The sequence below is a fragment of the Sinocyclocheilus rhinocerous genome, unplaced genomic scaffold, assembly GCF_001515625.1.
Source record: "Sinocyclocheilus rhinocerous isolate Xijiao unplaced genomic scaffold, SAMN03320098_v1.1 scaffold886, whole genome shotgun sequence".
Taxonomy (NCBI): domain Eukaryota; kingdom Metazoa; phylum Chordata; class Actinopteri; order Cypriniformes; family Cyprinidae; genus Sinocyclocheilus; species Sinocyclocheilus rhinocerous.
The window spans coordinates 40,539-60,863 of NW_015631204.1; the positions used below are offsets into that span (position 1 = coordinate 40,539).

Below are 20,325 nucleotides of genomic sequence, written 5' to 3' on the forward strand. Positions count from 1 at the left end.
AAAAAAAAAAAAAAGGTATAAAAGTTGTCACGGGGGCAGTACCTTTTCAGAAGGTACATCTTTGTACCTAATTTACCACTAAAGGTTGCATATTGGTACCTACACAGCAAAATCCCCAGAGTTAAATCAACTCTGCTCAGAGTACATATTGTCCCAATCTACAGAGTGTTAAAGTAACACTGAAGCCGAGTTAAAGTTAATGGGATAATTAAGCAATTAATTATTTGATGAGTGAGCATTAGTAAAGAAAACCCGCTGTTAACAATGTTGAAGATGAACAACTACTGCTCAGGCTTTTAGACATGAAAACATATAACATAATCCTCAACAGTGGTAACTCTGCTTCAGTGTTACTTTAACACTCTGTAGATTGGGATAATATGAACTCTGAGCAGAGTTGATTTAACTCTGGGGATTTTGCTGTGAAAGTGTACATATTAGTACCTAAATGGTACATATTTGTACTTTTTATAAAGGTACCACCCCAGTTACAGCTTTTGTACCTTTTTTTCTGACAGTGGAAGAGTAGGAACGATGTCTCAAATTGTGCAGAGAGGTACACTGTTACTTCAAGTTATCAGACTTATCATTTTTGCTTGGCAAACAATAACACAGGCAAATAAAAAAAGAAAAAATCATCAACTGAATTTAATTAAAGGATGGACCCAAGTCATATCTAAAGATGACTACAGAGTGGCAGTAAGAAAGCACCTAGCAACACCCCCGGAATACCCTAGCAACCGTATTGCAATGCCTCGACAAACACTTAACCAAAAAACTTGACCGAAAAATGTTACATTTGTTTGTTTTTTTTTAGAATATGAATTGAATGAAAATAGTAAGAAATAGTACAAATACAGAATAGTACGAAACTTGGTAAAGGTTTTCGCACTTGCTATGTGAAGACAAAAAAATAATAATGGACATGATTCAGAAAGGTCAAAAATCACAGCATTGGAAATGAAAGTGCTGCAAATTTCATCTAGTGGAAACGTTTGGTACAGCACCCAAACAAAACCTTACTATTATTTTTTATTGATATCAAGTTTCAACCTCATATTTGGAACACAACTTGTTTAGATTTATGGCTTTGATTTTCTCAGTTTTAGAGTAAAATATCTTTTGGAAAATATATTTTATATAAATATTTTGTATTTTTGTGATAAAAAAAAACATTTTTTTCTTTTTTACTTCAGCAATAATCTGCCAAGAGTCATCTTACAAAAAGAGACCAAACTTAAGGACGTGCTCCGGAGCATTCAAGATTTATGAGAGTTGAAAATTTCATTTTCAGGTCTATGCTCAAAAAGTAGTAGTATATGGATCATAACTATTCCATAAATATATTTTAGTACCATAAAATCCCCTAAAAATAAAAAATATTTAATAAAAAAATATTAATATTTTAGTTTGATTAATTTTATTTTAATTGATTAATTTCGATTAATTTCACTGAAATGAAAAAAAAAAAAAGATAATTTTTAACCACCACACGAGCAGGGCCAGAGGGTTAAAACACCCTAGAAACCACATAGGAACACCCTGGCAACCACCTAAAACACTAGAAAACTCACTAGAATTTCTATGTGGCTGCCAAGGCATTGCTATGCGGTTGTTATGGTGTTCTAGGTTGCTAAGCTAGTTCTAGGCCTTGGCAACAATCTATAACAACCTAACAACTACGTAGCAATGCCCTGACAACCTCTCACAGCATCCTGCATCATGGCAGTGAGTTTTGCACAGGAAAGCACCACTCATGTTTTCTTCAGAAAAATCTGCTCTATTTTTAGACACATCTAATCCTCCACTCAAAATTCTGAGCAATGACAGGCGGAGAGAGATATTTGTGGATGGTTGTACAACTGGCATCCCTGGAGCAATGCCACGGGGAGCGAGTCCCCTGCACAAGGTCAAATGGTGAGGGGTAACATGGGACACAATGGGTGAATCACATGGTAGCAGCCCTGGGGAACAGGCAACTTCTCTGACCTTTTCTCCTTCTCTCAAATCTCCCAAACTCTCTGGTGCAGTAAAACGGTACCAGACAGTTCATTATTAAAAAGGTCATATTTATGTGAGACATCTTTGTCCAGGTCACCACAAGGATGCTAAGGAGTTTTAAATGGTTGCCAAGGTGTTACTATGCAGTTGTTAGGGTGTTCTGGGAATGCTAACTGGCTCAGATCAAAAAAGTACATCCTCAAGTCTCTGTGATTTTCTAAATATGCACCGGACCCTCATTCAATGGAAGTCTGAGGTTTCTTTTTTTAACTATATATATATATTATTATACTTTGATATTTAAAGATATTATAATTTCAATGAATTTATTTAAATAAATGATGAAATAAATCTAAAAATAAAATAAACCAGCATTACTTGCAATTTATTTGATATCTGAAAATAATTATATATAAATATATATATAAGGGCTGTCATCGTTAACGCGTTAACGCATGCGATTAATTTTACGATCCTTAAGGCGTTAAAATAATTTAACGCAATTAACGCAAAATTACTAAAGCACAATTTCTATTCTAACCCTTTAACCCAATTTTGCTTCTCTGCTTGCGATTAGATCATTTTAAGCCGCTAAACTCCGTGAAAGTTTTCAGTCCAAAGCGTGAGCCCTCACGTCACGCGCGCTGTGTGAAGTACAGACTGAATTGTCACAGATTGTCAGATTGTCAACACATCCCACCGCTATATGGCCAGATGAGACGCAAACTACGGTTTCTCGACTGGATTACCAGTCTCGCTAGTAAAGTTTTGATGGATGAAGACTGCAGTCAAGGTAGACGATTGCGGTGGCATACAGAAGTGGCATACAGTACACACGTGAGGCCATTATAATAAAATGCGTATGAGTGCTCTTCAGGAGTCGTACAGTAAGCACGCTTGAGTCCGTTATAATAAATGCGTGTATGAGTGCTCTTGACGCACTGATCGCACATTGTATTTATGCACAGGCACAGACATTTCCGTGCATTCACGTTGTTTCCACACACATTCACGATAATGTTTAGATTTTTCATGTTTATGTTGCTGTGTTTAGTTATACTGAATGGATCCGTGTACTGTAGTAGATATATGCAGTCAGTCAGCAGGCGGTTGGTTTAGGTTTTTTTGGCATCTCCATGTGGTGCTGTTCGGTATCCCAACTTGGCTTCTCTAAAATGTAAAAAACAATTTTTGCTGTTGCACTGTACACATACTATAAAATTCTGGTTTTTTTTTCTTTCATATGTGCTTATATGGGCTCCTTACATCATTTGGTTCTTTGGTGTCCTTTTGGAGTTTCTAAGTGTCCTTTTTTGGAAAGACATCTAAATTTATCTTGGCGTAATATTAAAATTGGTTTGATGATCTGAATCTTTTAAGTGTGACAAATATGCAAAAAAAAAAAAAACCGGGAAGGGGGCAAAAACCTTTTCACGGCACTGTATATATATATATATATATAAAAACTCTGAAACAGAGGCAGATTCAATATAAAGGTCTAATATATACTCTACTGTTCCAAAGTTTGGGATTTAATGTTTTTTTTTTTTTAAAGAAGTCTCTTATGCTCATCAAGGCTGCATTTATTTGATAAAAACAGTAATATTGTGAAATATTATTACAATTTAAAATAATGGTTTTCTTTTTTAATATACTTTAAAATAAAATGTATTCCTGTGATGCAAAGCTGAATTTTCAGCATCATTACTCTAGTCTTCAGTGTCACATGATCCTTCAGAAATCATTCTAATATGCTGATTTATTATCAATGTTGAAAACTGTTGAAAGCGTTTAATTTGAACAGTTTAAGCAATAGTAATATTTGCCTTATCAGGCACGACTAACATGTGACTGATTATTGAAGGAATTAGAAGAATTTAGCACTTTTACTGGTAGCTGAAAGCATTTTTAAACCAACCTAAATGTTTCATAACACACACGCAGGGGAGATGTGTGGATGTTTGTGGCCGTTCAAATTCTGCCAAAGTCTACAGAGCTTCCAGCTGAATTCTCCACTGATCAGTTTTACTTACCTGAAGGATAAGGACGAAAAAGTCGACAGGTTTTCCGCGCTGATATAAATAGTGCTGTTGCGAGCGCTTGTCGTTCTCGTTGAACTTGATCTCCTGAATGACATCCGGGTGCTTGAGGATTCGCAGTAAGACCTTGTCTGAAATCTGGAGTGGACTGAAAAGGCTCACCTCTACGGAAAGATGGCACACGACAAAAATCCTCTGTTATTTGCAGCAGCAAATGCTCAAAGACTGAGGGGTCTTATAGATGTAACAGCTCACCAGTAGCGAGGAAACGATGCACTGCCAGCATTAGTTGCGGGGATATCTTGACTTTGGATTCCCTCTCATGTTTGAAAGCAGAAAAGTCCCTCTTGTTTTTGTCGGGATCCACTTTCTTTCTGTTACGATTGTCAGCTGGAAGGCAAAAAAATCATTAATCACTCAACCAATGCTCAACTTGGGCTTCCATAAGCCCAAATAGATCATCGAAACCATTAGCACCAATAGTCTCAATGATCTACTTAAGCTTACGTTGCTTTTGGGAAAGCCTAGATCAATAAATAAATCGAATTGATTGGTCAATTCTATTGGTTATATCTCATGCCTAGACGTGAAATTTCGAAGACAAGTAAGAATATCACTAGCATGAACATACTGTAGAGATCAGACTCATCCAGGATCTCAGATTTGATGATCTCCTCAATGACGTCCTCCAGCGTGACCAGACCCAGAACCTCGTAGAACGGATCTCCTTCACCCTCATTATTCACCTTCTGAACGATGGCCAGGTGGGATTTACCTGTGGACAGAAAAACCTGAGCCACAAATCTCCCACTAAACATGTCGAACACTTGGAAAATGGGGAATTAAATGAACCAAGTGCTGTAATTGCAAACTGAATAGTTCTTTAAAGGGGTCATATGATGCTGCTAAAAAGAACATTATTTTTAGTTCACACCAGGCTAGGAAACCCTCTGAGTGGGTGTAGAATAATTCAAACCATATTCGTATGGAAGCACTGCATGGAAATGCATATTAATGAGCTGTATTATCACTGCAGTCTGAAAACCCCATGAATTATTCATCATCTTGTTTTATCCGAGGGGCCGGATCAATCATAAACGTTTAAGCAATACTGGACTATTAGCGCTGCATGTTTGGAGCCAGAAGAGAGTCAGATCAGAAGTGCTACTAAACTTAGAGCGAAAAGAGCTTAGGAGGGGGAAATGACGGAGATGTCTGGGGATCAGAAAAAGAAAGGATAAAGGGAATGATGGAGCAAGACAGGAGCAGACGACACTTTGATGGTATTTAAAGTTAAGAGGGAATCTGAAAATGCTGCAAAATCAACACTACCGTACAACAACTGTATAATACTGAATTTGTGCAACACTTAATGCTCAAATCTGAACCAAAATAAATGGATGGACTAATACAGAAGTTTTGACCAATGCCGACAAGTATTAGTAATTATTATTTTTTGTTATGTTAATGCATGTATTTCACCAATAAAGCTCTTTACTATATTTCAAATACAAGTAAAATCAGGTATTAAACATGCATTTTAAAAACTGGCCAATTTAGATTCAAATAAAAATAAAAAGTGTAAAACTTTTTGTTAAAATCACTAAACCTAAACAACTCTATTTAAAAAAAAAATATCCCTAATAAGTGATCTTAAATAGAGGAAACACGCTGATTTTTTTCTGAAATCCAGGGATTTATAGTACAAGATCAAGCCTTATTTTATACTACAGAAAGCATCAGACCAGCAGACTGCTTAAGAGAAGGGCTTTTCTCACTGAGATGCACTCCAGTGTTCCTTGAGGAATTGCCATTTAAGCAAACCACCCACATTTACTTGTTTGCATACTCATAAGCTTATTTACATGCATTCATATCTCAGTGGAGCTCATTTTAAACAAATACTGAAAACACATTCGAATAGGGTGTAGAGAGTTTCTACAAATTTATCATCAAATGCAATAAAAGCTATGTCCTGAGCTGACGTTTTGGACAATACAGTGCCTTCACATCGCTTTTGTCCCTCTGTGGCACCGCTGCAGTGATCGGGAGATGAAAAATACAGTGGGAGGAACTTCAAACTGCCAATCATTTCAAAACACCGCCCATACAACTCATCATTAATCTAACATTACTACTCTGGGGTAAAACTGTGTTTTCAAATGAGCTTCAACAGCTTGTACAAAAATCATACCAACATAATCGTTATGATTAAAGTCAATAAAGTGAAATAAAACATGCATTTGGAAGACACTTTTATTATTTCCTTTGAATTTAAGGTATATGCACTGTCATTTTAGTATCAAGACACTATTATAGTTTTTTTTATTAATATCAATATCATATAGACTATATAGATTTTTTTTTATTAAAATCAGTTTTCATTTTAGTTAAATTTAGCATTTTGTAATTCTTACGTTTTTTAATTTTACGTTTTTTAATTTTTTTTATTTCAGTTAACATTTATTTGACAGAATTTACAAAAGTTTTACAATGTTTATTTGTTTGTTTTTTTAATGGGTTTTAATTTTAGTTTCAATTTTTGCTAACTACAATAACCCTAAGCATACATTTTAGCAGTTCATAATGAACATGAACTATACGCTATATATTATACAGCATTTATTAACCTTTATTAGTGATAAATAACTAAGTTAGTTCACAGTGCGCTTATTAATGTAACCAGATACAACTTTTGATATTACAAATGCATTCGTAAATGTTGAGATTAACAGTAACTAAGATTCATAATTGCTGTAGAAGTATTGTTCATGGTTAGTTCATTTTAACTGATGCAGTTAACTCATGTTAACAAATAAAATCTTTTTGTAAAGTTTTACCAGCATCTTTAATTGATGAACTAATCTGGATATTGAGGGGAACATGTCTCCCCAAATTTCTATGGTGGTTACGGCCCCAAATCTGAGGCTAAAATTGGTAATCACAGTGAGTGTGCAAACTCTGGTGGACAGGATGATGTTGTCAATTTTTTATGAGTGTGGGGTGCTTTTGGCAGCATGGGATTCCTCTGCCTTGATCGGAGGTTGATGCAGGGAGCATATGGTTATTGATTTGGCTCTCAGGGGGAGTCTGAGCACCCATCATAATCAATAGGAGGACGAAAACAACTGCATGGAGCCAAAGCCTTTACTTCCTGTGAGCACAGCACGTTCTGTTCAAACTTTCAAGACTCAGGAGGATGCACATAAAACACAACCACTAACCTTTCTTAAACTCCTCCAGCATGGCATCCAGCTTAGTGTCATGGAAGACGAAATGCACCGGGTGGTTGTAGAACTTGGTGACCGTTTTAAGCGTGGTGCAGTCGTCGGGGTCGACGAAGGCCAGGTCTTTGACGTACAGGATGTCCACGATGTTGGAGCGCTCTGTGTCATACACGGGTATCCGCGTGTAGCCGCTTTCCATGATCTCAGACATGGTGTTGAAGTCCAACACGGCGTCGGTGTGAATCATGAAGCAGTTGCTCAGCGGCGTCATCACATCCTCAACCGTCTTGGTTCTGAGTTCCAGAGCACCTTGTATGATGTTCAGCTCTTCCTTGACCAGATCGTTGTAGGGTTCGGTGACCTTCAGCATCTCCACCAGCTTCTCGCGGTTGTAGACGGTGCCGATTTCCTGCCCGAGAATGTAGTCCAAAAGCTTACTGACGGGGAACGACAAGGGGAAGGTCAGGAGCATGAAAAACTTGGTCAACATGATGGTGTTGGCGCCTACGGCCAAACCGTGGCGCGAGCAGAGCGCTTGTGGCACGATTTCACCAAATATGACAATGCCAACAGTAGATGCCACCACGGCTCCCAACCCCGACCCAATCAAATCATCTAGCAGGATCGTCAAAGTTGTGTTGACCAGCACATTACCCAACAATAAAGAGCAAAGCAGATAGTTGCCCTTGCTTCGAATGGGTTCGATTTTGCGTGCATACTTCTTTTCCTTATTTGTTCCACAACTTTGCACAATGCGAAGCTCCATTGGATCCAACGCCATGAGCCCCAGGTTGAGTCCGCTGAACATGCCAGACAGCACCAGCAAGCCTGAAACCAGGATGATTTGGAGCCAAAGCGGTAGAAGAGATTCTTTCTCCTCTACAACTAACAATCTTCCATCATTTTCACCCAGCTGGACCCATTTGTCTCCCAAACCCTGCCTGACACATAGGCTGTAGGTCTTTTCTCGTTCACTCTTACGCAGTGGCTTCACATACACACTCACCAGACCTGATGTTCCTCTGTTGCTCACGTTCATGAAGGTGCTGATGCTCAGGTCTTTGGTGAAATCCTCACAAGTGCTGTTTAACGCGTCGCTGTCCTCCGTATCCACGTACTCCGTGAACCTGATGTGGGATGCCGAGTCTGGGCTCAGGTGCACCCCATAAAACCTGAGCAGGACGCTGCTCTCCTCCGTTACCTGGATGAACCCGTCCTCCGTGGTGCTGGCCGCTTTGTCGCTCCTCTCCAGCCGCATGCCCAGGATCTGACTGCTGGAGCCGGGGCTCGACGTCTCCGTTCGCCCGCCGACAGAGCTCCAGAGGAACACGATGAAAGTTAGAAGACACCCCTGTCCGCTCCGCTCTGTCGCCATGTTGCGCTCTCTCCTCAAGGCTTGACATTACGTCACGTCATCGCTACCACACGCGGACCCCGCCCCCTCATCTGCATAATACAAAATTGCGCAACGCCCACTTTCAATATATTGGAAATAATTAGGAATAATGTTGAATTAAAGAAACTTTCATATGTGTAATGCTTATTTAAAATACATAACGTTAGGGCTTTAAAGATGAACGTCTCAAGGTAGTAGTTATGATAAATTGTGGTAATAAGTTTAAATACATTTAAGCATTTAACATTTTTACGATTAAAAATTATATTATCTATATATTTTTCTGCCGTCTTGATTTATTTTTTGCTCGCGGCACAGTGTTGTAGCGCGTGGAGTTGTTATGTAACAGCACGAGCCTTGTCCCCTACCCTTCACCACACAGTGGTGAATTTCATCACAAAATAAAATGGTAAAAAAGAAAGAAAGAATATAGAATAAGTTATATTTTGAAAAAGATCATAATCATGACCGAATGTCGGCCCATTAGTATTGGTGTTCCCCAGGGATGTGTTTGTTCACCACTCTTATTTACATTATACACAAATGAATATAGGAGTCACCATTCGGGGAATATTGTCGTTAAATTTTCAGATGATACTGCCATTCTTGGTCGTTTGTACAAGGATGAGGACCTTCAGTGTTACACTACAGAGATAGCTGACTTTGTGTTATGGAGTTAAGAACATAGTCTTGTAATTAATGTTAGTAAAACAGAGGAAATTATCTTTGATTATAAATCAGTAGGCAATCACTCACCTATCATGATTAACAACAAGCCTGTTAGACAGGTTGCATCATACAAATATTTAGGTTTGCTTATGGATAATAAACTTTCATGGGAGGTGCATGTGGATAATCTGTGTAGAAGGGTGCAACAAAAACTTTTTTGTAGGAGGCTTAGATTATTTGGGGTTGCTCAGAGGGTCAAGTTGTTGTTTTATCATGCCTGTATTGAATCCATCTTCCTGTAGGGTAGAGCAGCCTGGTTTGGTAATCTGCGAATTTGAATTACTTCCATCTGGTCGACGTTTTCGTATTCCGATGTCTAGATATAACCGTTATAAAAACTCTTTTGTTCCTTTGGCTACAAGGCTGTTAAACTCTGATTCAGGGGACACAACTGTGTGTGATGATTGTTATTATTGATGTTGGTACTTTGTTGTGCAGTTTTACCTGTATTGCCCGAAACAAATTTACCTCTTGAGGGACAAATAAAGTAAAGATTGATTGATAATAATTTCTGGCAGGACTTTGATGACAATTAAAACACATTTCAACCTCAATTCCTTTGCTATAGCACTTAAATAACTGATTATTTTTTCATTTTTTATTATCAGTATAAATTAAAACCAGTAGAATAAATATCATTATGTTTAAATAGTAATGAAAAGTAAATAAATCAACTGCAATAAGCTGCCATAATGTAATATACATCATTGGGTTTGTTGTTTGTGGACGCGTGTAAAATCAATGTCATTGTGTCTATTGACCATCTCTGCATTTCGTGATGCAAGTGCGTCCTCTAGTGTTACAAATAAACATCAACTCATCAACAGTGTGTGTTTTCTTAAATGCATTTTATTCTCAGATTAGTGCGTAATTATGTGCACATTTAAAACATTCTCAAAATTATAGAAGTGGCTTTCTACAACTAAATATTACAAGAATTAATATAATCTTGCTATTACTGAAGGATTTACCCATTACATGCATTGACATGAGTAAGTTGTAATTGCTGTGATTCAATGTCATATTCATTGAGAGATATTCTCAATAGTCTATATTCACAATTATTTTACATTAAGGAAAATATCTACTGATCAAATATTTTTTTTTTTTACAAATACATGGAAACGGTTCATACAACACCCTTTAGGAACTGCTTGCGTACAACCACTTTTCATAATTATCGATAGTAATTTGCTTACAGAGAGAATAATTATGTAAAAACTTTGAAAAAAAAACACACACAAAAAACACTTATCTAGTAGTTTTGATTTCCCGTGTTTAAACATAGTGTGCTCAAAGTCCATGATGTAAGGGCATGAGTAATCTTATCTAATGCTAATGGATATATGATATAAAGTCTGATTCCAGTCGAGTTTTATGCCTGTTTTCCTGTATGTCCTTCAGGTAGAAGCACATCCACAGTGAAGCTGACCTTCTTTGAATGTAGCACACTGTAAGTGTTGTCAAACCGGACCACATCTACAGAGAAAAAGACATTGTTATCAGCATAAATAGTAGGGCTGGGTAAAAAATCATCGATTCTCATTTTTACGGAACGATATCGATTCTTAAATCCCAAGAATCGATTAGTCTAGTCTGTTTTCAGTTAATGGATGGAACATTGAAGGGCACTTCCCATCCAATATATCGCGATAAGCATTGTGCATTGGTACTTTTATTATGAAACAAAGTCTCAGATTTCAAATTATGTCCCTTGTATTGCAATATTCAAACAATAAATGTCGTTTTGGCGCTGTTTAATGTTGAGTGACAGATCGCTGTAGTGCCTCAGATCAACAGACGCCAGCGCGAGGCGCACGTGAACTGATCGCCTCCTCCACATTAATACCAGTTTCAGCACAAAATAAACATGACTAAACATCCGAAGGTAAGTTAAAAGAAAGAGTACAACTTTACAATCCGTATTCTGTCTCATGTAATTTCTCAATCAGTGTTTCAGCCAAGCAAAGACGTATATATAACGTCTTGTAAACAATGTCACGTAACATCACATTTACCTCAGAAAAACATATTTGGTGACCATAAACTCATTAGTCAGCTAGAAAAATAAACTGTAGAGAGGGTCATTTTGCTTAATATATGCACCATATAACATATTCATTATAAATTTTACTGTTCTTCAACGTTTAATTTATGTTTGAATAAATCCATCAAGTTTTTATGACAGCCACAGTTATGTTTATATAAAAAAATAAAAAAAATTGAAGTAGAAATGTTATTATGTAATTGTAACTTTAATATTTTAAAACTTCATTAAGCATAATTTTAACAAATCATTCAATTTTAGCCTTCAATATTATAGTAATGTAGTACCAACTGACTATCATGTATATTTTACAGCATTAGTTGAGAGATTTTTTTTTCCTTGAGAAAATTTGGCATGTACTGTACCTGATATATATCCAAAATAATCGATATCGAATCGAATTGGTAATCAAATCGAATCGCAAGCTTGTGAATGAGAATCGAATCGTGAAATTTGTTTCAAAACCCAGCCCTAATAAATAATAAATAATTAGAATAGCACCAAAAACTATGGAAGCTTGTTTCCCCTACAGGATAAAGAAATAAAAAGATAATCACAACTTTTTATCTCACAAGTCAGACTTTTCTTCTCTTTTTTTTCCAGAATTGTGATTTTTTTTATCTCACAAATCTGACTTTATATTTCGCAATTCTCAGAATTTAGAGAAAAAAGTCTGAATTGTAAGACAAAAAGACACAGTTACCTCTTGATTTTATTCCATGGTGGAAACAAGCTTCCATATAAAACTCAAATGTCAAATTCAAAACAAACGTACAGATGCCTGGTTCCTCACAGGTGTTGGATCCATCTTCTGGAACTAGGTGGGAATTGTAACGTTCGCTAGGCAGTATTGCCTGCATGGCTTCTACTTTTTTTGTCTCATTCCCTTTCGTCTTCAGGAAAAGTCCAAAACCGATATCAGACCCCTCGCTCGCAAACTGCCATCTAGATTAAGAAAAAACAGTGTAATACTAGTTTAACTACAAAAGAAAAATGCAATAGTAGCGTACATATGGAATATATTGCATGCTATTTTGCTAAACAATTATGCATAACAACTAGCACTTAACATATGGCACTTACCGTAGTACGCAGTTTGGAAAGAGCACCTCATAATCTAGCTGGTATGATGAGCCACGGCTAATAGTGATGCACTGGTCATACTTCACTTTGATAGAGTCCCGCACATAGTACGACTTCGGCACTACACCACCATAACGTAACTGAGAGGAAGACGTCAGATGAGTAAAGGCAACTAACAAAATATTGGTATTTTGAATAGACTACCGTTCAAAAGTTTGGGGTCAGTAAGACTTTTTAATGTTTTTGAAAGAAAACTCACCAAGGCTGCATTTATTTGATAAGAAATACAGTAAAAACTATAATATTGTGAAATGTTATTACAAAATGTAATTTATTTCTGTGATGCAAAGCTGAATTTTTAGCATCATTACTCCACTCTTTAGTGTCAAATGATCCTTCAGAAATCATTCCAATATTCCGATTTGCTGCTCAAGAAAAAAATCTTCTTATCAATGTGGAAAACAGTTGTGCTGCATAATATTTTTGTGGAAACCATGATACACTTCAACTGTGATCTTATTGTTATTCTCCTGTTCACTAGTAAAGCTCACCATGGTCTTACAGAGAGGGTCTCCATCAGGATCAGTCATGGATCCCCCATAAACCGCAGGTAACTGATCTGCATCCACATAGTTCCTCAACACCTCTTTCCAGTTGGCTGGAAGGTGGAGATCACAAGAGAAACTGTCATTCATGCAGGATGAGTTACACACCAAAGTCAACAGTATTGTGATGTTTGCCTTAACAAACAGCACTAATGAGACAACTTACAACCCAGCACAGCAATCTTCTGCCTTGTTTCCTCACGCAAGAAGTGTTTGACCAAGTTATATGCAATAGGGAAGAGTTTAGGGGCTGTAGAAAGAAGAATTTTATCATTAAAAGAATTCAGAACCGTTTATTATCAAACAATATTATGCTGATGCAATTTCACTGGTGCAACAATTACTCACCTTTGATTAAAAGCACCTTTTTTAGGCTCTCTGGATAGTTCTCTTCAAACATAGTCAGAATCTGCAGGGGGAAAATACCACAATATAACAATTATAAATGTCATATTTAATTTGACATGTGAAGGACTGTAAGGCATGTGTTACAAGTGTTTAAAGGAATATTTCACCCCAAAATGAAAACTTGCTGACAGTTTATTCACCCTTGAATCATCCAAGATGTAGATGAGTTTGTTTATTCCTCAGATTGAGCATTACATCACTTGCTCACCAGTGGATGCTCTGCAGTGAATGGGTGCCGTCAGAATGAGAGTCCAAACAGCTGATAAAAGCATCACAATAATCCACAAGTAATCCACACCACTCCAGTCCATCAATTAATATCTTGTGAAGTGAAAAGCTGCGTGTTTGTAAGAAACAAATTCACCATTAAGGCATTTTTAACTGTAAACCATCACTTCTGGCCAAAATATCCATAGTCCATAATAATGCTTCCTCCAGTGAAAAAGTCCCCTGTTGTCCTCTCACATCAAAATCCACCCCCGTATTAGTTGAACTGTTCTGGACCGTTTTCGCTTGTAAACAGTGCTTGATCTGTGCATATTTCTCTCCTGATTCAGATGAGATGACAGTTTTACTGGAGATAGCAACATTATATATTATTGACTTGTAATTTAGTCAATAAAACAGTATAAAGTAAACACGCAGCTTTTCTCTTCACAAGACGTTAATTGATGGACTGGAGTGGTGTGGATTACTTGTGGATTTGGACTCTCATTCTGACGGCACCCATTCACTGCAGAGGATCCATTGGTGAACAAGTGATGTAATGCTACATTTCTCTAAATCTGTTACAATGAATAAACAAATTCATGTCCATCCTGGATGACCTGAGAGTGAGTAAAATTTAGATTTTTGGGTGAACTATTTATTTAAAAAAATTATTTGTGATAAATTTCTTATTCATTTACAGTATATACTGTACTTACTGACCGGCAAATAACAAGGTTTTACTGGAGATAGCAACATTATATATTATTGACTTGTAATTTAGTCAATAAAACAGTATAAAGTAAACACGCAGCTTTTCTCTTCACAAGACGTTAATTGATGGACTGGAGTGGTGTGGATTACTTGTGGATTATTGTGATGCTTTTATCAGCTGTTTGGACTCTCATTCTGACGGCACCCATTCACTGCAGAGGATCCATTGGTGAACAAGTGATGTAATGCTACATTTCTCTAAATCTGTTACAATGAATAAACAAATTCATGTCCATCCTGGATGACCTCAGAGTGAGTAAAATTTTGATTTTTGGGTGAACTATTTATTAAAAAATTTATTTGTGATAAATTTCTTATTCATTTACAGTATATACTGTACTTACTGACCGGCAAATAACAAGAAAGATTTAAGCTCAAACACCAAAGCTCAATGTGTCTGAGCATGTGGCTAGGTCACAGTAAAATACAAACAATTATACAGTGATATTAAAAGTTTGTATATTATTATTGGACTTCAAAAGGACTAAGCTGTATTGAAAGCATCATGTTCCTACCTCGCCATACATCTCAACGGCAGGCTTCCAAATATGTTTCATGCCAAGCCCCTCACAGTCATAAATGATGGTGATTGATTCAATATATTTGCCAAGCTGATGAATAAGATCACCCAAAAACAATAAAAAAAAAACACAGACATAATCCTGATCACTGCAGATGGGAAGCAGATTTGAATGTTCAAATAATAAAATATCACATTACACTCATTACACTTTTAAAACTAAAGGTTCCAAAAGGGGCGTTTTACAGCAATGCCATAAAAGAAACATTTTTGGTTTCCCAAGGAACCTTTCAGTGAACAGTTCTTAAATGAAATATACATATTTATGGATGTTAAAGCTTCTTGATGGATCTACAGATGCCAATAGAGAACCTTTATTTTTTTGAGAGTGAAGAAAATAGTCACAGTTTTCAGAGTGTATTCTTAGTAATTTGGTCTTGACAGACTGTACCTTTTTAGACTGCTTCTCACACTCTTGTCGAAGAAGTTCAGCGTCTCTGACTTTGGTCCTCAGGCAGTCTTGTTTGCTAGCCGACAGTAAAAGGCCCTTTGGATCAAGAGGGCCGATGATATCGTACCAGACAGGACTTCCTTCACGATCATAGCCACACAATCCCCCTGCCACATAGTGCTTAATGACCTGGACGGAGAAAAACAACATAAGTTTGTTAGCAAGGCCATTTTCATTTTGAGATCATGATAAAAATTGAAACTGTCCTGATATACCTCAGGTGGCTTCCAGTCGTCAATGATGGTGTCTACTTTCATATGCTTGCGAAACTCCAGATGCTGGAGTACAACGATATTGACATATGTAAGGCAAATGAGAAAATTCTGGTTTAATTTGGTTCTCTTACATGCATTATTCAAAGTGGCTGTATTACAGAAATGTCCTATCTTATATTGTAAAAAATATATTTCAATCATGACAACTCTCGGAACATTTTAGCATGGTGATGGATATGACAATGTTAATGTATTTGGTCTTGGCGGAACAGATCTGCTACGCTGCTGCTGAATTGCTGCTGCTGTTGGTTATTGCTGTAGTTGTAGATTATTGCTGCTGCTGCAAGCAAGTACAGGAACTTGCTACTGCCAATGCATATGGCGATACGGTGCCATGAGCATTTAAGACATACTGCTGCTGCACAAATAGCATTTTAACTCTCTGAATATCATCAGTTACGTTAACACCCCGTCAGAATGCGCCATCTAGAGTTTCATGACTGAACTATATATATATATATATATATATTTCCTATGTGAAATTATCATGGTTGCTATACAAATACGATTGGATTTTGAGTTAGGATGTTTCTGTAATACAGCCTCGGGTGTTTAAAGTGCTTGTAAATTAATTTAAGCTGTGATATTTACCTTTCTAATCATTGCCTCAGATTTGAGGACATTGAAGCTTCTAGCTGCAAACAAGATTTAAAAGCAAACTTAAAATGTCTTTTATATAATCTACACTAAAACAATTAGAAACTTGTGTTACTTGTAGAAATTACTTTGAAATGATTTTCATCCAGAAATGACTAGAAAATGTCACAAATAATTACAAAGAAATGGCAAGTAACACTTTGAAATAAATATGAAATTTTGAGCTATAGAATGACTGAAATAGTTGTTTTTTGTTTGTTTTGTAAAATATACTCCTATAATTTTTTGTTTCATTTACAACTTTTACTTGAACTTTTGTTATTAATTACAACTTTTGCATTACTCTACAGTCTTGATTCTTTTATTTTTTAATGCAAAATAGGAAAATATGTACAACAGATGCCAGATTTCTATGCTGCTCTTTCCCATATGAATCACAATTAAAGGCTAAATGCAGACGAGAAGGACTTTAGGATATTAAACAATAATGTAGTGCAAAGGGTGAGAGCAAATAAATCTGGAACGGTCAAAAATCACAGGTGAAGGGAGATAAACTCTGACGCATGCATACATTCAGAAGAATGTCACCTTGAACTTCTCTCTCAAAAAGTAAAGTCAACAGATGGTTTTGGGATGTTCTGCCTCAACATACAATATTGATTTCCAGATAAAACTGGTTAAGATGAAGCAATCGGACATGCAAAAACTAAATACGTCTCAGAAATAACTTTTTTGTTTCATGGAAGAGTACTTGCATATATTGTCCTCCATATAATCGCAAGTGTTTGCTGAAGATTACTGTAGATCTGGCAGTCTGTTAATCAACACACAGGTTCATGGGGTCAAAAGGTCACCCATAGAGCATGCAGTCAGAGTCAGAGATAATTTAATGGCAAGAACTTTAGCAGGCTTCCGCTACATTCATACAAAAGTTACCTGAAATCAAATTCCCAGATAAGGACAGTTTATGAAAGCCATGTTTCCCGCTACTCTGATGTTTGTATTATTACATTTTAAAATCCATTCTCACCCCTGAGCCACCGGAGCAGATAATGGTCAGTTTGATTGGGCAGTTGATCCAACACATCTGCTATTTTCTCCCGAAACTAATCAAACAAATTGCATTAAAATATATACACAAATCTTGGACAGGAATATGGTTAACTCTGAAGATTAGTTTTGTATGCTATATTACATTTTAATAGAAGGACATACCACCGTTCAAAGTCTGGGGTCTTTATGTTTAAAAAAAAAAAGAAGTCTCAAAGCTACAGTAAAAACATGATGTTGTGGAATATTATTATAATTTAACTTTCAGCACCATTACTCAGTCTTAAGTGTCACATGATCCTTCAGAAATCATTCTAATATGCTGATTTGCTGCTCAAGTAACATTTAGTATTAGAAGTTGTGCTTCTTGCCATAATATTTTGTTGATTCTTTAATGATCAGAACGTTCAAAACAACAGCATCTATTTGAAATAGAAATCTTATGCAATTTTATAAATATCTTTACTGTCACTTTTGATAAATTGAATACATCCTTGCTGAATAAAAGTATTCATTTCTATAAATAAATAAATACACTTACTGACCCCAAACCTTTGACCGGTCGTGTGTATCGTATTTGATATTAAAAACTGATATGTAAACAGTTATGAGTCTTAAACGAAACTATGAATGACACTCAAAATATATCAAAATATCCTGAAATTCAGGAATAAAAAAAGAGATTTTTTTGCATTTACTTGCCTGTGCTAAAGCCTCAGTTTGTTTGGGACTGAGGTCTCCTACTCGTCCGCTCATGTTGGCAGCATCAAACACACCTCTGTCTGCATTCATCGAGTTCTCGCGCTCATGCAGCTGATATTTATACCCGGTCACTAGAGCCGCGCGCGCTGACGTAAAGACAAGGCACGCGTTGCTAAGGTAATGAATGAAAGATACAGCGTCATTCTGAAACGATGCATGACAACGAACACTTGACATTGTTCTGCAATCATGCACTACAATAGTTGGTTACATCCGTGAAATATCCCCTACAGACGATTAACGTACTTTTTAAATTTTTTTTGCACGACATTTTATTTATAAACATATATCTACAATTTGGCAGTACTGGTAAACACATCAGCAAAATATTTGGATTTCGATTTATCATAACTTAAATTCCCGTTATATTAGGATTATATTCGAATATTTAATGTGGACCAATAATAATGCTCCAACAAGTGATTGACATTTATATTATAATTAGTTTCAAAAATAAGCCACCGTCGTTGGTCAGAATGCATTTACGTTTATTTACATGATTGGCAGTCATGTAGTGTAACTACTGTAAATCATAATTAAAATAGTGTAAGTAAATCATAATTAAAATAGTGTAAGAATCGTATTTCTTGTATGTGTAATGACTAATAGCAAGTTACCAACGTTTATTGTAGTAAAAGTAATGGTATTTTGAAAGAAACATGGTTGCCATGGAGATTGTTTTGTATGATTAATTGACCAGTTAGTTTATTAATACATGTTTTGGGTCTTTTTGAACGATTTGGTTGTGCAAATTACCCCATTGTATTAACCATTCTCTTGCTAGGCCTCTGAAAATGTTTCACTTTTCTGCTGACATCAAGCCCTTTCATTTTTTTCAACACTTCCTATCCAAAAATCTGTCAGATAGAGACCATCTTCGCCGTCCCAGTGTTATTTTAGTATTACATAAGCCTATATACTATTGTATTTTTTTTTTAATGTTTTGATTTGTCTTTTGTTTGTTTATTTTTAATTGATTTGAGTTATTTTTTATTTATTTATGTTTTAAATATTTCTATTATTTAGGTTTGATTTATTTTATCTCGGTTTTAGTTTTAGATTTATTTCAAGAATTTAAAGCAACATTTCTAATTTTTGTTTAATTAATTTTTATCTATATTTATTTCAGTTAACAAAAATGTATTAATAGTTGTAGTTAACGACTGTTCCCCTGCGCCATCCAATCAGTTCCTGTGTTTTTTTTTTTTGTAGCATTATTTTTTCCCATTCAGATGAGGTTTGAACTGGAACATACAGACAGCTGTTTCACCCAGAGCAGCTGATAACTGGGAAGGAGGATGCTGCCAACAATTACGCCAGCGGCCATTACACCATTGGCAAGGAAATAGTAGACGTGGTAAATGATCGTGTTCGCAAACTGGTAAGACATTTTTTTCTATTTAGATATGCAAGTTTTCTTGCAATTATGTTTTTATAGATTTATTAATAGTTTGTACCTTTTTTTATTTAGTGTGACCAGTGCACTGGACTACAAGGTTTCCTCATCTTCCACAGCTTTGGTGGTGGAACTGGTTCAAGGCTTTGCTTCACTGTTGATGGAGAGGCTGTCCATTGACCATGGCAAGAAAGCCAAGCTTGAGTTTGCCGTTTACCTTGCACCTCAGGTACCACATTTTTATTCAGTTCCCTTCACTTTAAAGTCGAGATGAAACAGAAATAGCGACAGATCTTTTCTTACGTGTTGTGATGTACAGCTAAGAAAAAAACGATAATTGAAAAGGGAAACATTTTTGCTGGTTAATTTGCGTAATCCATTGGCACATGTGAATGCAAGGGGTGGAGTTCAAGCAAATTTCAAGCAGAGTTCAAGAGTTTCTGAGCCAAGTGGATTTTGAATGCAGCTTCCAAAAGAGAAAAATAGCCAAATAATATATATTTTTATATTTGATACAAACACACGGGTGTGAAGTGCGGCACATCACTAGCTGCTAAATTCAAATCTGCGTTCGCTGGCTGGCGCTGAGGCAGAGACAGACAGCGCTGAGCATTATAACCAATCACACACGATTCTGTTGAGCTTATGAATGCAATTGCCAATCAGAGGCTTTCAGATGAATCATCGCTGAAACACTG

At 36.3% G+C, this 20,325-nt stretch overlaps 2 protein-coding genes and 1 pseudogene across 8 annotated transcripts in view; 1 reads left to right on the forward strand and 2 right to left on the reverse strand.

Moving 5' to 3' along the window:
* LOC107741650 (metal transporter CNNM4-like) overlaps window positions 1-8,642 on the reverse strand; it is a 21,645-nt gene extending 13,003 nt beyond the window's left edge. The window contains exons 1-4 of the mRNA XM_016554404.1: window positions 7,265-8,642; window positions 4,672-4,815; window positions 4,296-4,430; window positions 4,035-4,204 (exon numbers count right to left, since the gene is read on the reverse strand). Of these exons, the coding sequence (XP_016409890.1) occupies window positions 4,035-4,204; window positions 4,296-4,430; window positions 4,672-4,815; window positions 7,265-8,642 (1,827 nt within the window). The remainder of the gene's footprint in view (window positions 1-4,034; window positions 4,205-4,295; window positions 4,431-4,671; window positions 4,816-7,264) is intronic.
* Window positions 8,643-10,490: 1,848 nt separating this feature from the next.
* Window positions 10,491-18,395, reverse strand: LOC107741652 (SEC14-like protein 2). Of its 7 annotated transcripts, none has more exons than XM_016554406.1 (12): window positions 18,172-18,370; window positions 17,450-17,525; window positions 16,414-16,457; window positions 15,763-15,825; window positions 15,488-15,676; window positions 15,032-15,127; window positions 13,476-13,536; window positions 13,294-13,377; window positions 13,074-13,180; window positions 12,523-12,662; window positions 12,215-12,384; window positions 10,491-10,871 (listed from the first exon to the last, which is right to left on the reverse strand). In XM_016554406.1, the coding sequence occupies exons 1-12, from the start codon at window positions 18,259-18,261 to the stop codon at window positions 10,768-10,770; spliced, it is 1,224 nt and encodes a 407-aa protein (XP_016409892.1). In that variant the 5' UTR covers window positions 18,262-18,370; the 3' UTR covers window positions 10,491-10,767. The 7 variants fall into 7 exon arrangements, with proteins under 7 accessions (XP_016409892.1, XP_016409894.1, XP_016409895.1 ...); XM_016554408.1 differs by lacking the exon at window positions 18,172-18,370 and adding an exon at window positions 17,175-17,233 and having other exon boundaries at window positions 17,356-17,521; XM_016554409.1 differs by lacking the exon at window positions 18,172-18,370 and adding an exon at window positions 17,175-17,233 and having other exon boundaries at window positions 17,450-17,519.
* Window positions 18,396-19,592: 1,197 nt separating this feature from the next.
* The window catches only part of LOC107741676 (tubulin alpha chain-like), a 3,552-nt pseudogene continuing 2,819 nt past the window's right edge, over window positions 19,593-20,325 (forward strand).